Source organism: Seriola aureovittata, chromosome 18 (genome assembly GCF_021018895.1).
Source record: "Seriola aureovittata isolate HTS-2021-v1 ecotype China chromosome 18, ASM2101889v1, whole genome shotgun sequence".
NCBI classification, from domain to species: Eukaryota; Metazoa; Chordata; class Actinopteri; order Carangiformes; family Carangidae; genus Seriola; species Seriola aureovittata.
Window position 1 is genome coordinate 11669279 of NC_079381.1, and position 13780 is coordinate 11683058.

General features: G+C 40.7%; 2 protein-coding genes across 4 annotated transcripts in view; both read right to left on the reverse strand.

The window, feature by feature from the left end:
- LOC130186137 (rab GTPase-activating protein 1) overlaps positions 1–13780 on the reverse strand; it is a 72773-nt gene that overhangs the window by 25148 nt on the left and 33845 nt on the right. The window lies entirely within an intron of this gene.
- On the reverse strand, positions 5682–12588 carry LOC130186138 (probable G-protein coupled receptor 21). The gene has a single exon (XM_056402908.1). It carries the CDS (start codon positions 11323–11325, stop codon positions 10084–10086), a length of 1242 nt encoding a protein of 413 aa, XP_056258883.1. The 5' UTR covers positions 11326–12588; the 3' UTR covers positions 5682–10083.

Below are 13780 nucleotides of genomic sequence, written 5' to 3' on the forward strand. Positions count from 1 at the left end.
CAAGAAAAAAAAAATGTTTCTAAACAAACGCTTTTGCTTTGCCCTATTTTTTAATAGATACGGATGGGCTCTTATTTGGGCTAAATGGAGCAACTGACAGGGGGGAAAAAAACACAAGACTACGAGTCTATAGCTATGCTAGTGGCTTTGTGAGGCTATACGTAGGCACAACAATGCTCTGAGCTAAATGCTAACATCAGCATGCTAACATGTTCACAACGACGATGCTAAAACGCTGATGCTAAGCAGGTATAATCTTTACACCATTCTCCGTCTTAGTTTAGTTAGCTTGTTGCTGTTGAGACATTTCACTCAAAACCACCTCAAATGCCAACCTCATGGTGGCACTAGAGGAAAAATCAGGGGATCACCAAAGTCATTAGAGGTCATCCTCTGGGGAAAGTGAATGTGTTAACAAAATTTTCTGGCGTTCCATCCTACTGTTATTGAGATATCGAAGTATGGACAAAAGTGGTCACCTTATCAACTGACACACTGCAATCCTGATAGCTAAAACATTTTGACAAGGTCAGACGAGATTGTTCAGGTTCAGGATACACTGATAGAAGTACAGAGGCGTGACTACAACCTTAACTGCACACAGAACCTACACAAGCCTGGGACAACATACTTCTCTGGGATATCCCTCCACTGTGATGACAGAACAGCACACAGTGGAAATACACACACACACACACACACACACACACACACACACACACACACACACAGATCAGTAAATACTCCAAACTAGCCTTGCTTTTCAAAGATTAATCACACGTCATTTCATTATTGATGATCACACTGATTTGGAACAAACAGCCTCTAAATAAGTAATGTTACTCTAAGACACCGCGGCCATTACATGACAAATCAAATACAGATTTAAAGATGTCTTCTTATACACTTTATGAGCACTTTATTATGAACATCTAATGGAATTATCCAATGAGCCAATAATGTGGCTGCAGTGCATTAAATCATGCAGTTTCAGGTCAGGAGCTTCAGTTAATGTTCACATCAAACATCAGAATGGATAAAAAATGTGATCTCATTAGCTTTTAACTGTGCCATGATTATTGGTTTGAGTATTTCTGAAACTGCTGATCTCCGGGGACTTTCACACACAACCATTTCTAGAGTTTTTACAGAGAGTGGAGCAACAGTTATGCAGATGGAAACACATCGTTGATGAGAGAGGTCAGAGGACAATGGCCAGATGGGTTGGAGCTGGCAGAAAGGCTACAGTAACTCAGATAACTACTCGTTACAACTGTGGTGAGCAGAAAAGCATCTCAGAATACACAACACGTCGAACAGATGAGCTACAACAGCAAAGGACCACGTTGGATTCCTCTCCAGTCAGCCAAGAACGGAAACAGGCTCACTAAAACTGGACAGCTGAAGACGTAAAACGTGGCCTGATCTGATGAATCTGGATTTCTGCTGAGGAACACAGATGGTAGGGTCAGAATTTGGCATCAACAGCATGAACCCAACCTGCATTGTGTCAACTATGCAGGTGGTGGTGTAATGGTGTGGGGAATGTTTTTTGGCACACTTTGGACACCTTGATGCCAACAATCATTGTTTGAGTATTGTAGCTGACCATGTGCATCCCTTTATGGCCACAATTTACCATCTTCTAATGGCGACTTCAAGCAGGATAACGCTGCATATCACGAAGCGAAAGTCGTCTCAAACTGGTTTCATGAACGTGACAATGAGTTCAGTGTACTTCAGTAGCCACCATGGAGCAGAATCTGTTTCTTGTGGAATGGTGTTCCCAATAAAGTGATCAGTGTGTAGCATTTTGGTGGCACAATGGCTCTAAAGTTATGCCCATATGTTGGGTGACCTAATACAAAAATGGGGTTTTGTTTAACTTGCTAGGCAAAATCCATTATGTCAACTTTGTAGCCTGGTGCTGGGACTCTGCTCTCGCATCATCAGTGGATAATGAGTCAGCAGGAGCAAAGTCAGCGGTGCGTTTATATGAGCAAATTACTGTGATACTCCATTGATCCATCTGGAAAAATGTTTCCACTACACACTGGGAAGTCAGAAAGCACTCCTAGAGTTTTCAGCATCCAGTGCCTTGCTCAAAGGCACCTTGGTAGGAATGAAGCTTACCATTAAAATTCCCACTTGGAACCCCATCGTGTGTATTGCAAATCTCTCTTATTCACTTTGTAGCTAATTATACCTTCTTGGTCTCTCTGTTACACATCAAGCCCTTCCCTCTCCTTTTCCCAAGGTTTCTGTTCCAGCCTCCACAGAGGAAGAGAGGGAAACAAAAATAATGCAAGTATGAGAAGAAATGCAGGAAGAAAGGAATACTAAAACAAAGCGAGCTAATGGGGATCAGAGACCAACAACAGTGGTCTTTTTTTAAGTCCATTCCATAACTTCCACCACACCCACTAAGTCATAGTTACTGCATGTCTGTGTGTGTGTGTAAGAACAGCCAACATCACTAGTTGCTACAGGAAGTTTGAGTAATGTTGATTGTTAGAGTGATTTTGGTCAGAGTAGGGTCTGTTCCTAGGCCTTTAATGGGTTGGTCTTTGATATATATGGTATTTCACCATTCAACATGTAACATATCTCATCCAGTCAGGTTAATTATATTTTCAGAAACAACCAAATCTGCCCTCTTGCTTCTAGGGAGAGCCTTTCTAACACAGACTCTGTACAATTCTAAAATTACACTGTAATTTCTCTTCTAACATCACCTGCATAGATTTTCTTGAATATTCTGTCCTTTCGGGGTGAATACACCAGATTTTTCCAAATAGACATGGAGGGGCTTCACCATAAAGTGCATCAGGAAAGTTCAACTGGGTTGAACTTTCGCCACAAGGCCAATTAAAAAGGTGCACATAGGCACTCCAGATATCTGTTCATTCACAGTAAAAACCCATTGGTATTGATGCGTTTTAGAGCATAGGGGTGGAGTTATTGCATCCAGTGTGAAGGGCCCATTACACTGTGCTACAGTCTCTCAGTGAATGATAAGGATCCATGTTTATACAAGCACCACTTAGCCATACTTATCTGAAGTGCTGAGAGCATGTACAAAGACCTCTGACATAATGGCCAATTAGCTTCTTCTATGTCTGTCTGTCTGTTCGTTTAAAGAGAGGTTTGGAATGAGCATAGCGTGAGTGGGGAGAGAAAACAAACCCAGTGTCTCATGGTAGTGAACGGAAGTGTGAGAAAGTGATAAAGAGAAAGACAAAAAGATAGAAGAGAAGAGCCATGTATCTCATTGTAACTGTATAGAGAAGACAGTGAAAGACAAAAGTGATTACATGAAGAATATCAATGACTGTATCATGGCTGTAATGCGCTACAGCCAGGAGGTGCTTAGCCTACCTTAGCATGAAGTCTGGAAAAAATGACAAGTTGTGGTTTCATAGCTGCTGCTGTTTACAAGGAAAATGCTTATTAGTGTGCTACAGAGGCGCTGGTAGATTTTTTTGGGGGGCTAGGCTAACTGCCCCCCCACACACACACACACTTCCAGCCTTTATGATAAGCTAGGCTATTCGCTGTAGCTCCATACTTGATGCAAGGACATCAGAATGGCAGCAATCTTCTCATCCACTTCTCAACAGCAGAGCAAATAAGCATTTCCCAAAATGTCAAACAATGCCTGTAATTGTTAAATTCGTTACTACCAGCAAGGATTCAGAACTTCAAGGTGGTCAATAAAAAGACATAGGCATGGTGTCCAACCAAAATAAAAAAAATTATTAAAAAGATATTAAGCCAAAATATCTCTAAAAAAGTTAAAAAAGTTCATAATACCATATGAGACTTTATGAATTTACAGCATTAAGAGTCATTAAGAAAGATGTTTTATTGCTCAACCATAGATCTCCTCATAATTGTCAGACACCAATAGTCTGGCCGTCTTTCAAAAGTTCCCATTATTCTAATTACAATCAACAGCAGATAAAGTGATAGGTATGTCAGCCAGAGAAACAGCAACAGCTAGTCATGCACGTCACTCTGTTTCTGTGGAGTCCAGATAAATGCAATGAATATCGTAGCACTGTCAACTGTCCGCAACAATAAAAACTGCCAGAGTAGTACTGTAGGGAAATCAAAGAGCATCTATGAGCTCAGTGGAAGTCAATAGGCAAAACATGTTCTTATAACAGACCTACAATAAAAACACTTCACTGGGGCAAGCCAAAAATGGCATAGCTACAGTGTGTGTGTGTGTGTGTGTGTGTGTGTGTGTGTGTGTTGTGTGTGTGTGTTGTGTTGTGTGTGTGTGTGTGTGTGTGTGTCTAAAGCTAGGAATAAAGTACAAGAGTAGGGCTTCCGTGGGAAGGCTGAGTAGCTAGCCCTCTATTGTTTATGTCCCTGATTTTCTCTGACTCAACACAATAGCTGACATGTCATTCTGTTATTCTTTCTCTGCTCCTAAAGGACCCTGCTGAGATGCCAAGAGAACATGGGGTGATATTTATCAGGCTTGATACAAACCTTGTCCCCAACCCAAGTAACCCTGAGTGCAACACTTTGATTAGTTCACATATGTGACAGTAACTTTAATGCTTTGTAAATAATTGGTGGAGCTTTGACAGATGCTTTCATCACAAATACAGAAGTAGACAGGTGAAATTTCAATTTCCTTTTGAATAAAGCAAATACCATTTAGTTAAATCAGTGATTCCTTCTGTCTCTTCTTAATAATAATCTGTAATCGGCCAATGCTCAAGCTACTTGTAAGCTGTTTCCTCACCTTAGTCGTCCATCATTAAATGTTAATCGTCTGTCTCATGCCCTACTTTCTGTGCCATTTGTGCACTGGTATCCTGCTGCAGCACAGGGAGAATAGGCAGAATATGAATCTGATCAGAACAGAGATGACAGACAAGGGAAGAAGCAATATAAATCATAATGACAACACCAAATACTACTTACACTGCCAAAATTACAATGGCCTGCATTTTCTTGTGGTATTATTCGCCAATCGAGTCCACTAACATTTCCCACTGCAGCTTTGCCAGGATGCAAATTCAGCAGACTGACTGCTTGCACAAATATGGTGCTGCTGTATTATAGCCCATTTACAGCATGTTAACACAGCGACAATTTATTTTTATCTCTAACAATCAACATGAAGCATTTACGATTTGGCAAATGAGGGAAAATTCTGTGTGAATGTGTTGCAGACTGTAAAAAAAAAAGGAGCTATTACTTTTCTTATCAACTTCACTACTTGATCTTCGGCCAGTAGCCTTCCAACTCTCTAAATATAACTGTGCTAAAGGGTCTACTTTTTTGGAAAGGGCTTTATGATATTTGTCACGAATAACACAGTGTGTTAATGTACTTTAGTGGTGTTTACTAATGACATTTAACCTGTGGAAAGGAAAAAGGAAAAATGGGCAGTTCATACTCTCCTCTACTTGCTAACACACACACACACACACACACACACACACACACAACACACACACACACACACACACTAAACACTGAGACAGACAGACAGACAGACAGACAGACAGACAGACAGACAGACAGACAGACAGACACACACACACACACACACACACACACACACACACACACACACACACACACACACACACTATTTCAAACAACCCTGACTCTGTAATTAGTACAAGGAGGTTTGAATACATTGAGATAACATTACATTTATTTGCTCGGTACAGATACACGACATGTACATCTTATAGGACATGTGGAGGTTTGTCACCTATAAAGCATCATCAAGTGAAAAGTGTCTTATTGGTCACAGAGATACACTTTTCAATGAAAGCAAAACTAAACATGTCTGATAATTTACAATATCCCAACATTCTCAATCTATAAAAGCAGCCATCTTACAAAAACCTTGATGCAAATTCACCACGCTTGACGTATGAAATATGACATTATCTAACATGGTAATGGCTTCATTTTCTCAATCAGAAACTTACAAAGGCCCCATTGTTAACTGTGAGTAATTTTCAGCATTCAGTGTGGGAAGAGATGAATGCAGAATCATAATTCCTGGATCTTTTGGAAAGTTTCCAGACCAAGGTTTTGTTACAGTGGTCAGTCTCATCTTAATGTGGTAATAATCTGTTACTCACAACGGCTGGGTCATGAGTCAACCATTATTGGGGTCTGGTGTGGTCTATTCTGAGCCTTACGAAAACACAAAGAAGAAAATCAAATACAGATTAAAAGACAGATAAGAAAATACCACTGCATGGGAATGTGTGTATGTGTGTGTTAAAGTGCACTATTAGAGTGAGGTTGTACGAAACAATAGGCAACCTGTGCTGAGATGGTGTAAAACTATTTTGTTGTTGATTACAAAACATTTTCTCTCAACTTAGAGAACAATATGTTCATGATAAAAATTCTTCTGTTATTCTAAATAAGGCTCCAATTACACCTATCAGTCTCATGTGTTTTGTAAAATACAAAACACATGAAACACATAAAACTGGTAATCCAGATACAATTTATTCACTTTTGTTTACCCTGAGTCACAATCACAGAATGTGACTTGTTCTCTGCTTGTTCCCAAGACATACACATCTGGTTAGTCCCTGTCCAGAGAGTGGAGATGCACCTAAAGCTGTTCGGAAACCGTATAAGAAGAAGAAGATGACAAAGCAGCAGCCATCCACAAAATTTCTGGAATATTTTAAAGAGATTAAAATGTAGTAAAATTAAGAATAGTATGACTCATGCACTCATTGCATATTTTTTTTACTCTTTTATACCCACATATCAATTTAACTATCTGCAGATGGCCTTCACATGTTTTACTGATTATAACTGATAAAATGTTTTTGTAATATGCACTTGTTAATTAATGTACACTGACATTTATTTTTCTCTTTCATAGCAGAAGCCTGTTTTAAACCTGCAAATGGCTTCCTAGCGCAGTCCGAGTGCTCATACAACCTCTTCTCTCTAATCCTACCCAACATGGCTGCGTACCTCGAGACAGCCACTACCAGAGTGTCGTTCCCTTGAACGTGAGAGGCAATTGTTTTCCTACAGGAAAAGGGGAATGTGTGTGTGTGTGTGTGTGTGTGTGTGTGTGTGTGTGTGTGTGTGTGTGTGTGAATGCTAATGTGAGTTAAGTTTTGGCATAATAACTTTGACCTAAATCTCACACATTTCTGTGGAATTGTACCATTAACTACTGTAGGAAATAATATCTTTTTAGGGGAGAACTTTTACCTCAAATTCAAAGTTTTCAATCTTTCAAATTGCAAAAAACAGTAGAGACACCTTAACAGAAACTGTCCAAGTAAAATAAAACGCATCTTCATAAAGACACAACTTCAATCATTTCAATAGGTAAGCATGCTGCTAAACCTGCTTAGAGTCCGCAACATTTATCACTTCACAAGAAACTAGACAAAACAAAGTCATTTTACAAAAATAAATTTGTGTAGTTTGACAATTAGACATTCAATATGCCACTTCTGTACACGCCATTTCTGAACAAAAGAAGGTACAAATAGGAAAGATTACAATATTTGGCAATGCTTCACAGATGACAGCCAAACTATTTAAAAGACAACATGTGAATCTAACTACCACCACTGTACATCATACGCACATACACTCACGAAATACAGTATACTCAAGGGAGGTGAGGTGCAGCTAATAAAGCAATGAAAGGTGATAACTATGTTAGCACCCCTTGCTAGAACACCTTCAACAGTCCAATTCAGCCATTGGTCAAATCCTAACACACCTGCACACACACTCATACATCGACAAACAAATACATGCAAAAAAACAAAACAAAAAAAAGAAAACTGTTTTGAGTCACGTGTTTGCTCCTGTTCATTTTCAGTTTTACACACGAGAGGAGCAGTAAGTAAAAATTATGAATTTTTGAAGAACAGCTGAATTAACAGTCACATTTTTTAAATGACTTTACACAGCAAATGTGGTTTAGGTTATTGTTTACTGAATGTGGAATTAAGTGACAGAGGCTGGCTAATGAACATTTTCCTCTGTGCACATGCATACACTTGCCAGTCTGTGTCATTCTCTCTAAAAACAGCTGCATGTCAATAAATTGAGCCCTCCCTGGCTGTTACAGGAAAACACTTTCCCAACAGTTCATTTTCATTTTTATGTCAAGGCAACAACAATATATCACCATATACTGAGAAACACTCGTATTCATGCACACAAGGCATCACTGAGCCAAAACAGTGCAGTGGACCTACACAAACTTTGTGTAAAACCCACTTGCTAAATATATTAGATATCTAGAAAAAAATATCATAATCCGAGAATATCTGCTCAACTTTCTTTGGTAGATTAGATAAAGTATATAAAGCTAGAATATCTGCACCTAAAGAAACTGTGAAATGAGTTTCCATGGTTCAAAATAGAGATAATTTTTCACAACTTTTGACTTTTTGACACAGTATGTACACTTGGCTTCATTTCATCTTACTATTGATCTCTATTACTTTGTATTAAATATTAAGTTAGAGTGAAAAGTGATCACAAAGCAACACATGGGAACAAGATGATGGAAACAGACACATGCATGCACATAGACGCAAACACACACACACACACACACACACACACACACACACACACACACACACACACACACACACACACACACACACACACACACACACACACACACACACATCTGCAAGTTTTTTTGAAGGGGTCAGTCCCTCTTCATGGTGTTGCACAGAGGTTAACCTGCTGGCAGAGTGAATGGGCTATTTTTTCTGTTCTGTTGTGTTCATGTGTGCGTTTGCATGTGTGCGCATGCACTAGTCCGGGAGTGCAGGCACAATAATGCAGTATAACAATACAGAATACACTTAGGTAAGGTAATTATTTGCAAGAATATGTAAATGTGATATTTCCACAATTACACTTTTACGGCTTCTCATTAGATTGTTCATCTCAGTCACTTCTAAAGACAAAGGGGTAAGGATCACAGTTCAAGAGTCATTCATCTACACTTAACATTTTTACCTTCGGGCAAAAACCTTTTAAAAAAATTAAAATCAGCCCAATAATGTACCAAAAATCAGTGTATAATGAGTGTAAAAATATATGCTTTCCTGGTTAAGATACATAATCCAAACAACAAAGGTGCAATGAAACTGACAAAGATTCTAAAAAATTCATTGGAAAAGAAATTCAGTGAAAATTACGTTTGATTTTTGTCAGTTTAACAGTCGTACACCAAAGCTGGGTAGCATCCTAGCCTAACAACTTAGGTAAAGACATAATGTTTTATCTTGTATGATAAACATCAATAAATAATCTAAAATTCATACTCCATGAACAGAAGGAGAGAAATCAGTTGGATCAATGCAAACAAACTCTGAAATGGCGTGGGTACTGGGTCTAGACCTAGCTCATTTCTTCCCATTTTCTTTCTTTCTTTTTCACTTTCAGCATGTAAATAATGAGGGGATAAGAGCACATAAAAACATGTTTAAACAGCTTGCCATTGGCAGTTCACCTCAGCGCTACGTTACTACAGCACAGTAGTCAACTGTTCCATTTGCATTTCTTTTTTTTTTTGCATTCAACACATACTGTGCTGATAATATGGCAACAAACAAAGGTCGCAGCACATACTCCACAAACAGCTTTTCAGAACAGTTTTGTTGTTTTGGCAAAATAAGTTAAGAAAGAAGAAAACTAATAGATAACCTCGACAGAGTTCACTTCTCCAGGATTTTTCAGACACCTTTTTTCCTCCTTTCCAGCCCTTCTCATCTATCACCCCTGTCCACACACAGTATGCTGGGCTTCTTTGTCCATTTTGAAACGCTTTATGGGCTATTTGGATCTCTCAATCCTTCAGTGCTTTGCTCTTGACTCCCTTCCTCTGTCTTTGCCAGCTGTGGCGTATGCAGAGAGGATGCCTGTGTAACCTCCAAACGCGACAGAAACAGCAGTGGCAGATCAACGCCTCCTTCCATCTCTTTACAGCACATTTCAGCTTAACAGAGGAGACATTTTACAGCAATCACATCAGGCATCTTTTAAAAAAGTTCAAATGCCATTTTGGCAATAGGCTTTGCATTACACATGACATGTTGTGCCAATGCCTATTTCCCGATGGCCATATCCATACCCTGGCCCTGCACAACCCTTTTCAACAGAGCCAACGAAAGCTTTTTTGGTGTTCCTAACCCCAAAGCCACTGCCACTGCGCTGTAAACAGAAGGAGCAGAGGCGTTTGAGGCCCTTCCTGAAGGCAGAGTTGGAGAGGCTGTAGATGAGACAGTTACAGAAGCTGTTGCTGATGGCCAGCCATGTTGTGAGGAACGAGGCTGCAGGGTGGTGGTAGATCCCTCCGCTCTCCAACAGAAAGTAGAGAATGTAGGGCAACCAGAGGATATAAAACACGCTGGTAATGCGGAACAGTACCATAGCGTATCGCTTGTCTGGGTATGTTGATGTAGGCTGCTGATACTGTGGTTGGTGGTGTTGGGGTTTCTGGGGCTGGGACAAATGGGGCAACTGCCCTTGTTCTGCTGCACTGTTGTCCTTGACCATAGGTCCCACTGTCAATCCCGGGCCCTGCAGTTGTTGAGGTCGGTAACGTGCGTGGCGCTCGCTGATCTCCTTGGTGTGCTGTCGGCAGATCTTGAAGATATTGGCGTAGGTAAAGCAGACAGTGAGAGCAGCTGGGGCGTAGAGCAGTGCAACAATAAAGGTTGTGAACGCCGGACTAGTCCTCCACTCAACTGCGCACCACTCCACCACATCGCCGTGGTAACCTGGTTTCCCCCACCCGAGAAAAGCCGGAAGAAACACCAGAGCAGAGTACAACCATATTAGAACGATGCAGCAGCGCACACGACAAGGCGTTACCAGGGACGCGTAAGTCAGAGGTCGTGTGATGGCAATGTAGCGGTCTACACTTACACATGCTAATGACGCCATCGAAACAGACTTTAAAACAGACACCATGTACCCGAACACCTGGCAGGTGAGTTTGGGGTCGAGGCCCTGCAGGTGATGGAGGAGGGACAGGGAGGGGAACAGGCAGCTGACCCCCACCAGCAGATCAGCATACGCCATAGTCTGGATGAAAGCACTGGTGGTGTGCTGGCTAAGCAAGGGGGCACAGTGAAACACAAAAATCACCACCAGGTTACCGGAAATAATGAGAACAGTGAGGAGCAGTATGATAGAGACTTCAAGGAGGCAGGTGGTGAAAATTTGCGAATAGCCTATCTCAAGCAGGCAGAAGGGAGCAGATACGTTTGATGGGTCAGCAGAGCTCTGGTTCAGTGGATCCAGGGAGGAATTCATCATCTTGGGCAGGAATACGTGTCTGAGGGGCCCTTCAAGGGTACGATGAACCAAAGAACCCACTATTTTGTCAGGTAGCCGGCTGGTTCTTACAGTAGCCGTACGGTTTCAGTCCGAACGAAAAGCTCCACGCTGCGGTTCCATGATGAGACTGCTGCCATCTGCCATTTCAAATGCAGGAGGGATGGAAAGGACAGAGAAAGGTGAGGAAGCTCCCTTGTTTTGTCCTCAGTGCAGGCAGTTGTGGTTTTACACAAAGATATAAAACCACCAGGTAAAAACAGATTACCACACAAAGAGGAATATGCGTGTTTCTTGTCTTCTTTTTTTCCCAGTAAAGCAAACTTCCCAGCTGAAGGCACAAAAAGGAAAAAATAGAAAGAAATGTGACTTTGTTTAAAGGAATTCCAGTCCAATCTATGCTTGAAATGCCTCCGCTCCCTATAAAGTCAGAGATGTCTTCAACATCTGCTGCAGCTACAGAGAGCACAGACTGAAGCTGCCTTTTATCTGTCTATAGTCCACAGAGTCACAAACACAGCTTCCAGTGAAAAGACATTATTGTGTAATGCGCTGCGTACATAAATTGAGGGAAGGAGACATTAAGCATGATTTCGGCTTTTAATTCTGTCCTGCAACTCCACCTCTGTCCTGCTTCTTTTTTCCTGATTCTTCTTTCTTGCTGCCCCTTTACCCTCTCCTCACCACTCTTCCATGTCCGCTTGCTCTTGTCTCAGTTTCTGTCTGGTCCTTCGCAGTAAGATCACAGCAGGCTGCTGTGAAACGATGAAGGCAGTGCGCGGGCTGACTGATGTTTAAAAGACATACACACACATACAAACACACCTCAGCTGTTACTTCTATCCAGAAGAGCAGCAACTATGTCTCGAGTGAAAATGAGGTAGGCAGGCATACCGATGCTGGGAGAACCCCCCGTGTTCATTTATCCTCCTTTGCTGTCTCTCTCTCTCTTTCTCGCTCCCTCTGCCTCTCTCTCTACAGAAACAGTGGCACTGTGGCCCCTCCCCTTCCCTGTGGCTCCAACCAATGATCAAAAGCAAGGGCATGAAGCTGCCTCCTTCCCCCGCGCTCTCACTCCTCCCTCTTTTTTTTTTCTTCATAATTACACAAGATTCAAAAATACAGTTTCACACTGTTAAAATTAGCAACTTTCAGTGTTAACTCAGGCCTTGTAAAACTGACTTTTGACTGTTCTCTGCAGACACAAAATCTGAGCTGTAAGAATCTAGACACAAAGTTATTGTATTTTTTAGTAGTGAAACAATAAGTGCAGTTTACAGGAAGTATTCCTATTAATAATCTGATTGTATACCAAGGACACACAGGGCAGGAGAGCGGGTCCCCCTACAGCTTTGTGCATCCATGTTGAAACTGGTATACATACAGTATGTGCTTTAGGCTGTACAGAGGTTTCATTAGCCTTTATGTGTGTGGGTTTAAATTTGTTTCTATATATAAGAAGCGTGGTGACAGGGAAGAACTTTGCTAGACTGTCAAAAATGCTGCTATTTAACAAATAGTCTTTATTTTCGAGTGAAAAAATCCATTAAGTTGGATGTGCTATATTTTCTCTAGTTTACAAAGGAAGCCTTGACTGCACTGTTTTTTAATGCTGGTACTCTTAAAAAAAAAAAAAAAAAAAGTTTAGTCATCTTTATGTTTGCAATCTACTAATAATAAAGTGCTGCAACATTAAGGCTTAAGAGACTGAGAGACAGATTTAAATATATGAAAGCACAGCGCAAATAATTTAATTTGCGCCCACAGCCTGTGTGTAATTTGCAGCTGATTCGCTAACGCAGCAAGTAATTATGAAATTAACAACTGGGTCTGCCTTCCAGGTGCAAACTGCAAGTAAAGGAGAGCTTGAAGGGTGCAATTCAGTTGTGTAACTAAAACTTAGGAGATGATGACCAGAGCATCATGTGGAAATATCATGATCAAAACTCTTCTAACTATAGCAGGAAAGTCACGATGGTAACCTTAACAATAACAATAATTATACCATTCATAAAACATGAAAGCATTTGTGAAATAACATTCAAAAATGTCCACATGCTCACTCACGTAAATCACAATCATGACTTACTTTCCCCCAGGGTCTTTTTTTAGATATAAGTGTTTTTTGTTTTGTTATTTTGCTTTGTTTCCTGTTTAACATAGTGGTCACTACTTAATTTCTCATTAACGCAATAGCCCAAACTGTAAGCACAGTAAGAGCAAGACTTTAACATTTTCAGATTGTATTTACACTTACACTGCAGAATGTTTGCATTTGAACTGCAACTTTGTACATGTCCTTCTGTCTATTTGGCCTGAGAGCTCTAAACAGATATGCACCTGCTCCTGATTTTGCATGCATCAGCAGACGCAGCACCTCCACTTCGCATGAGAGTTGCTTTGATACACTCAGCTGTACCCAGGTAGGCATGACCTC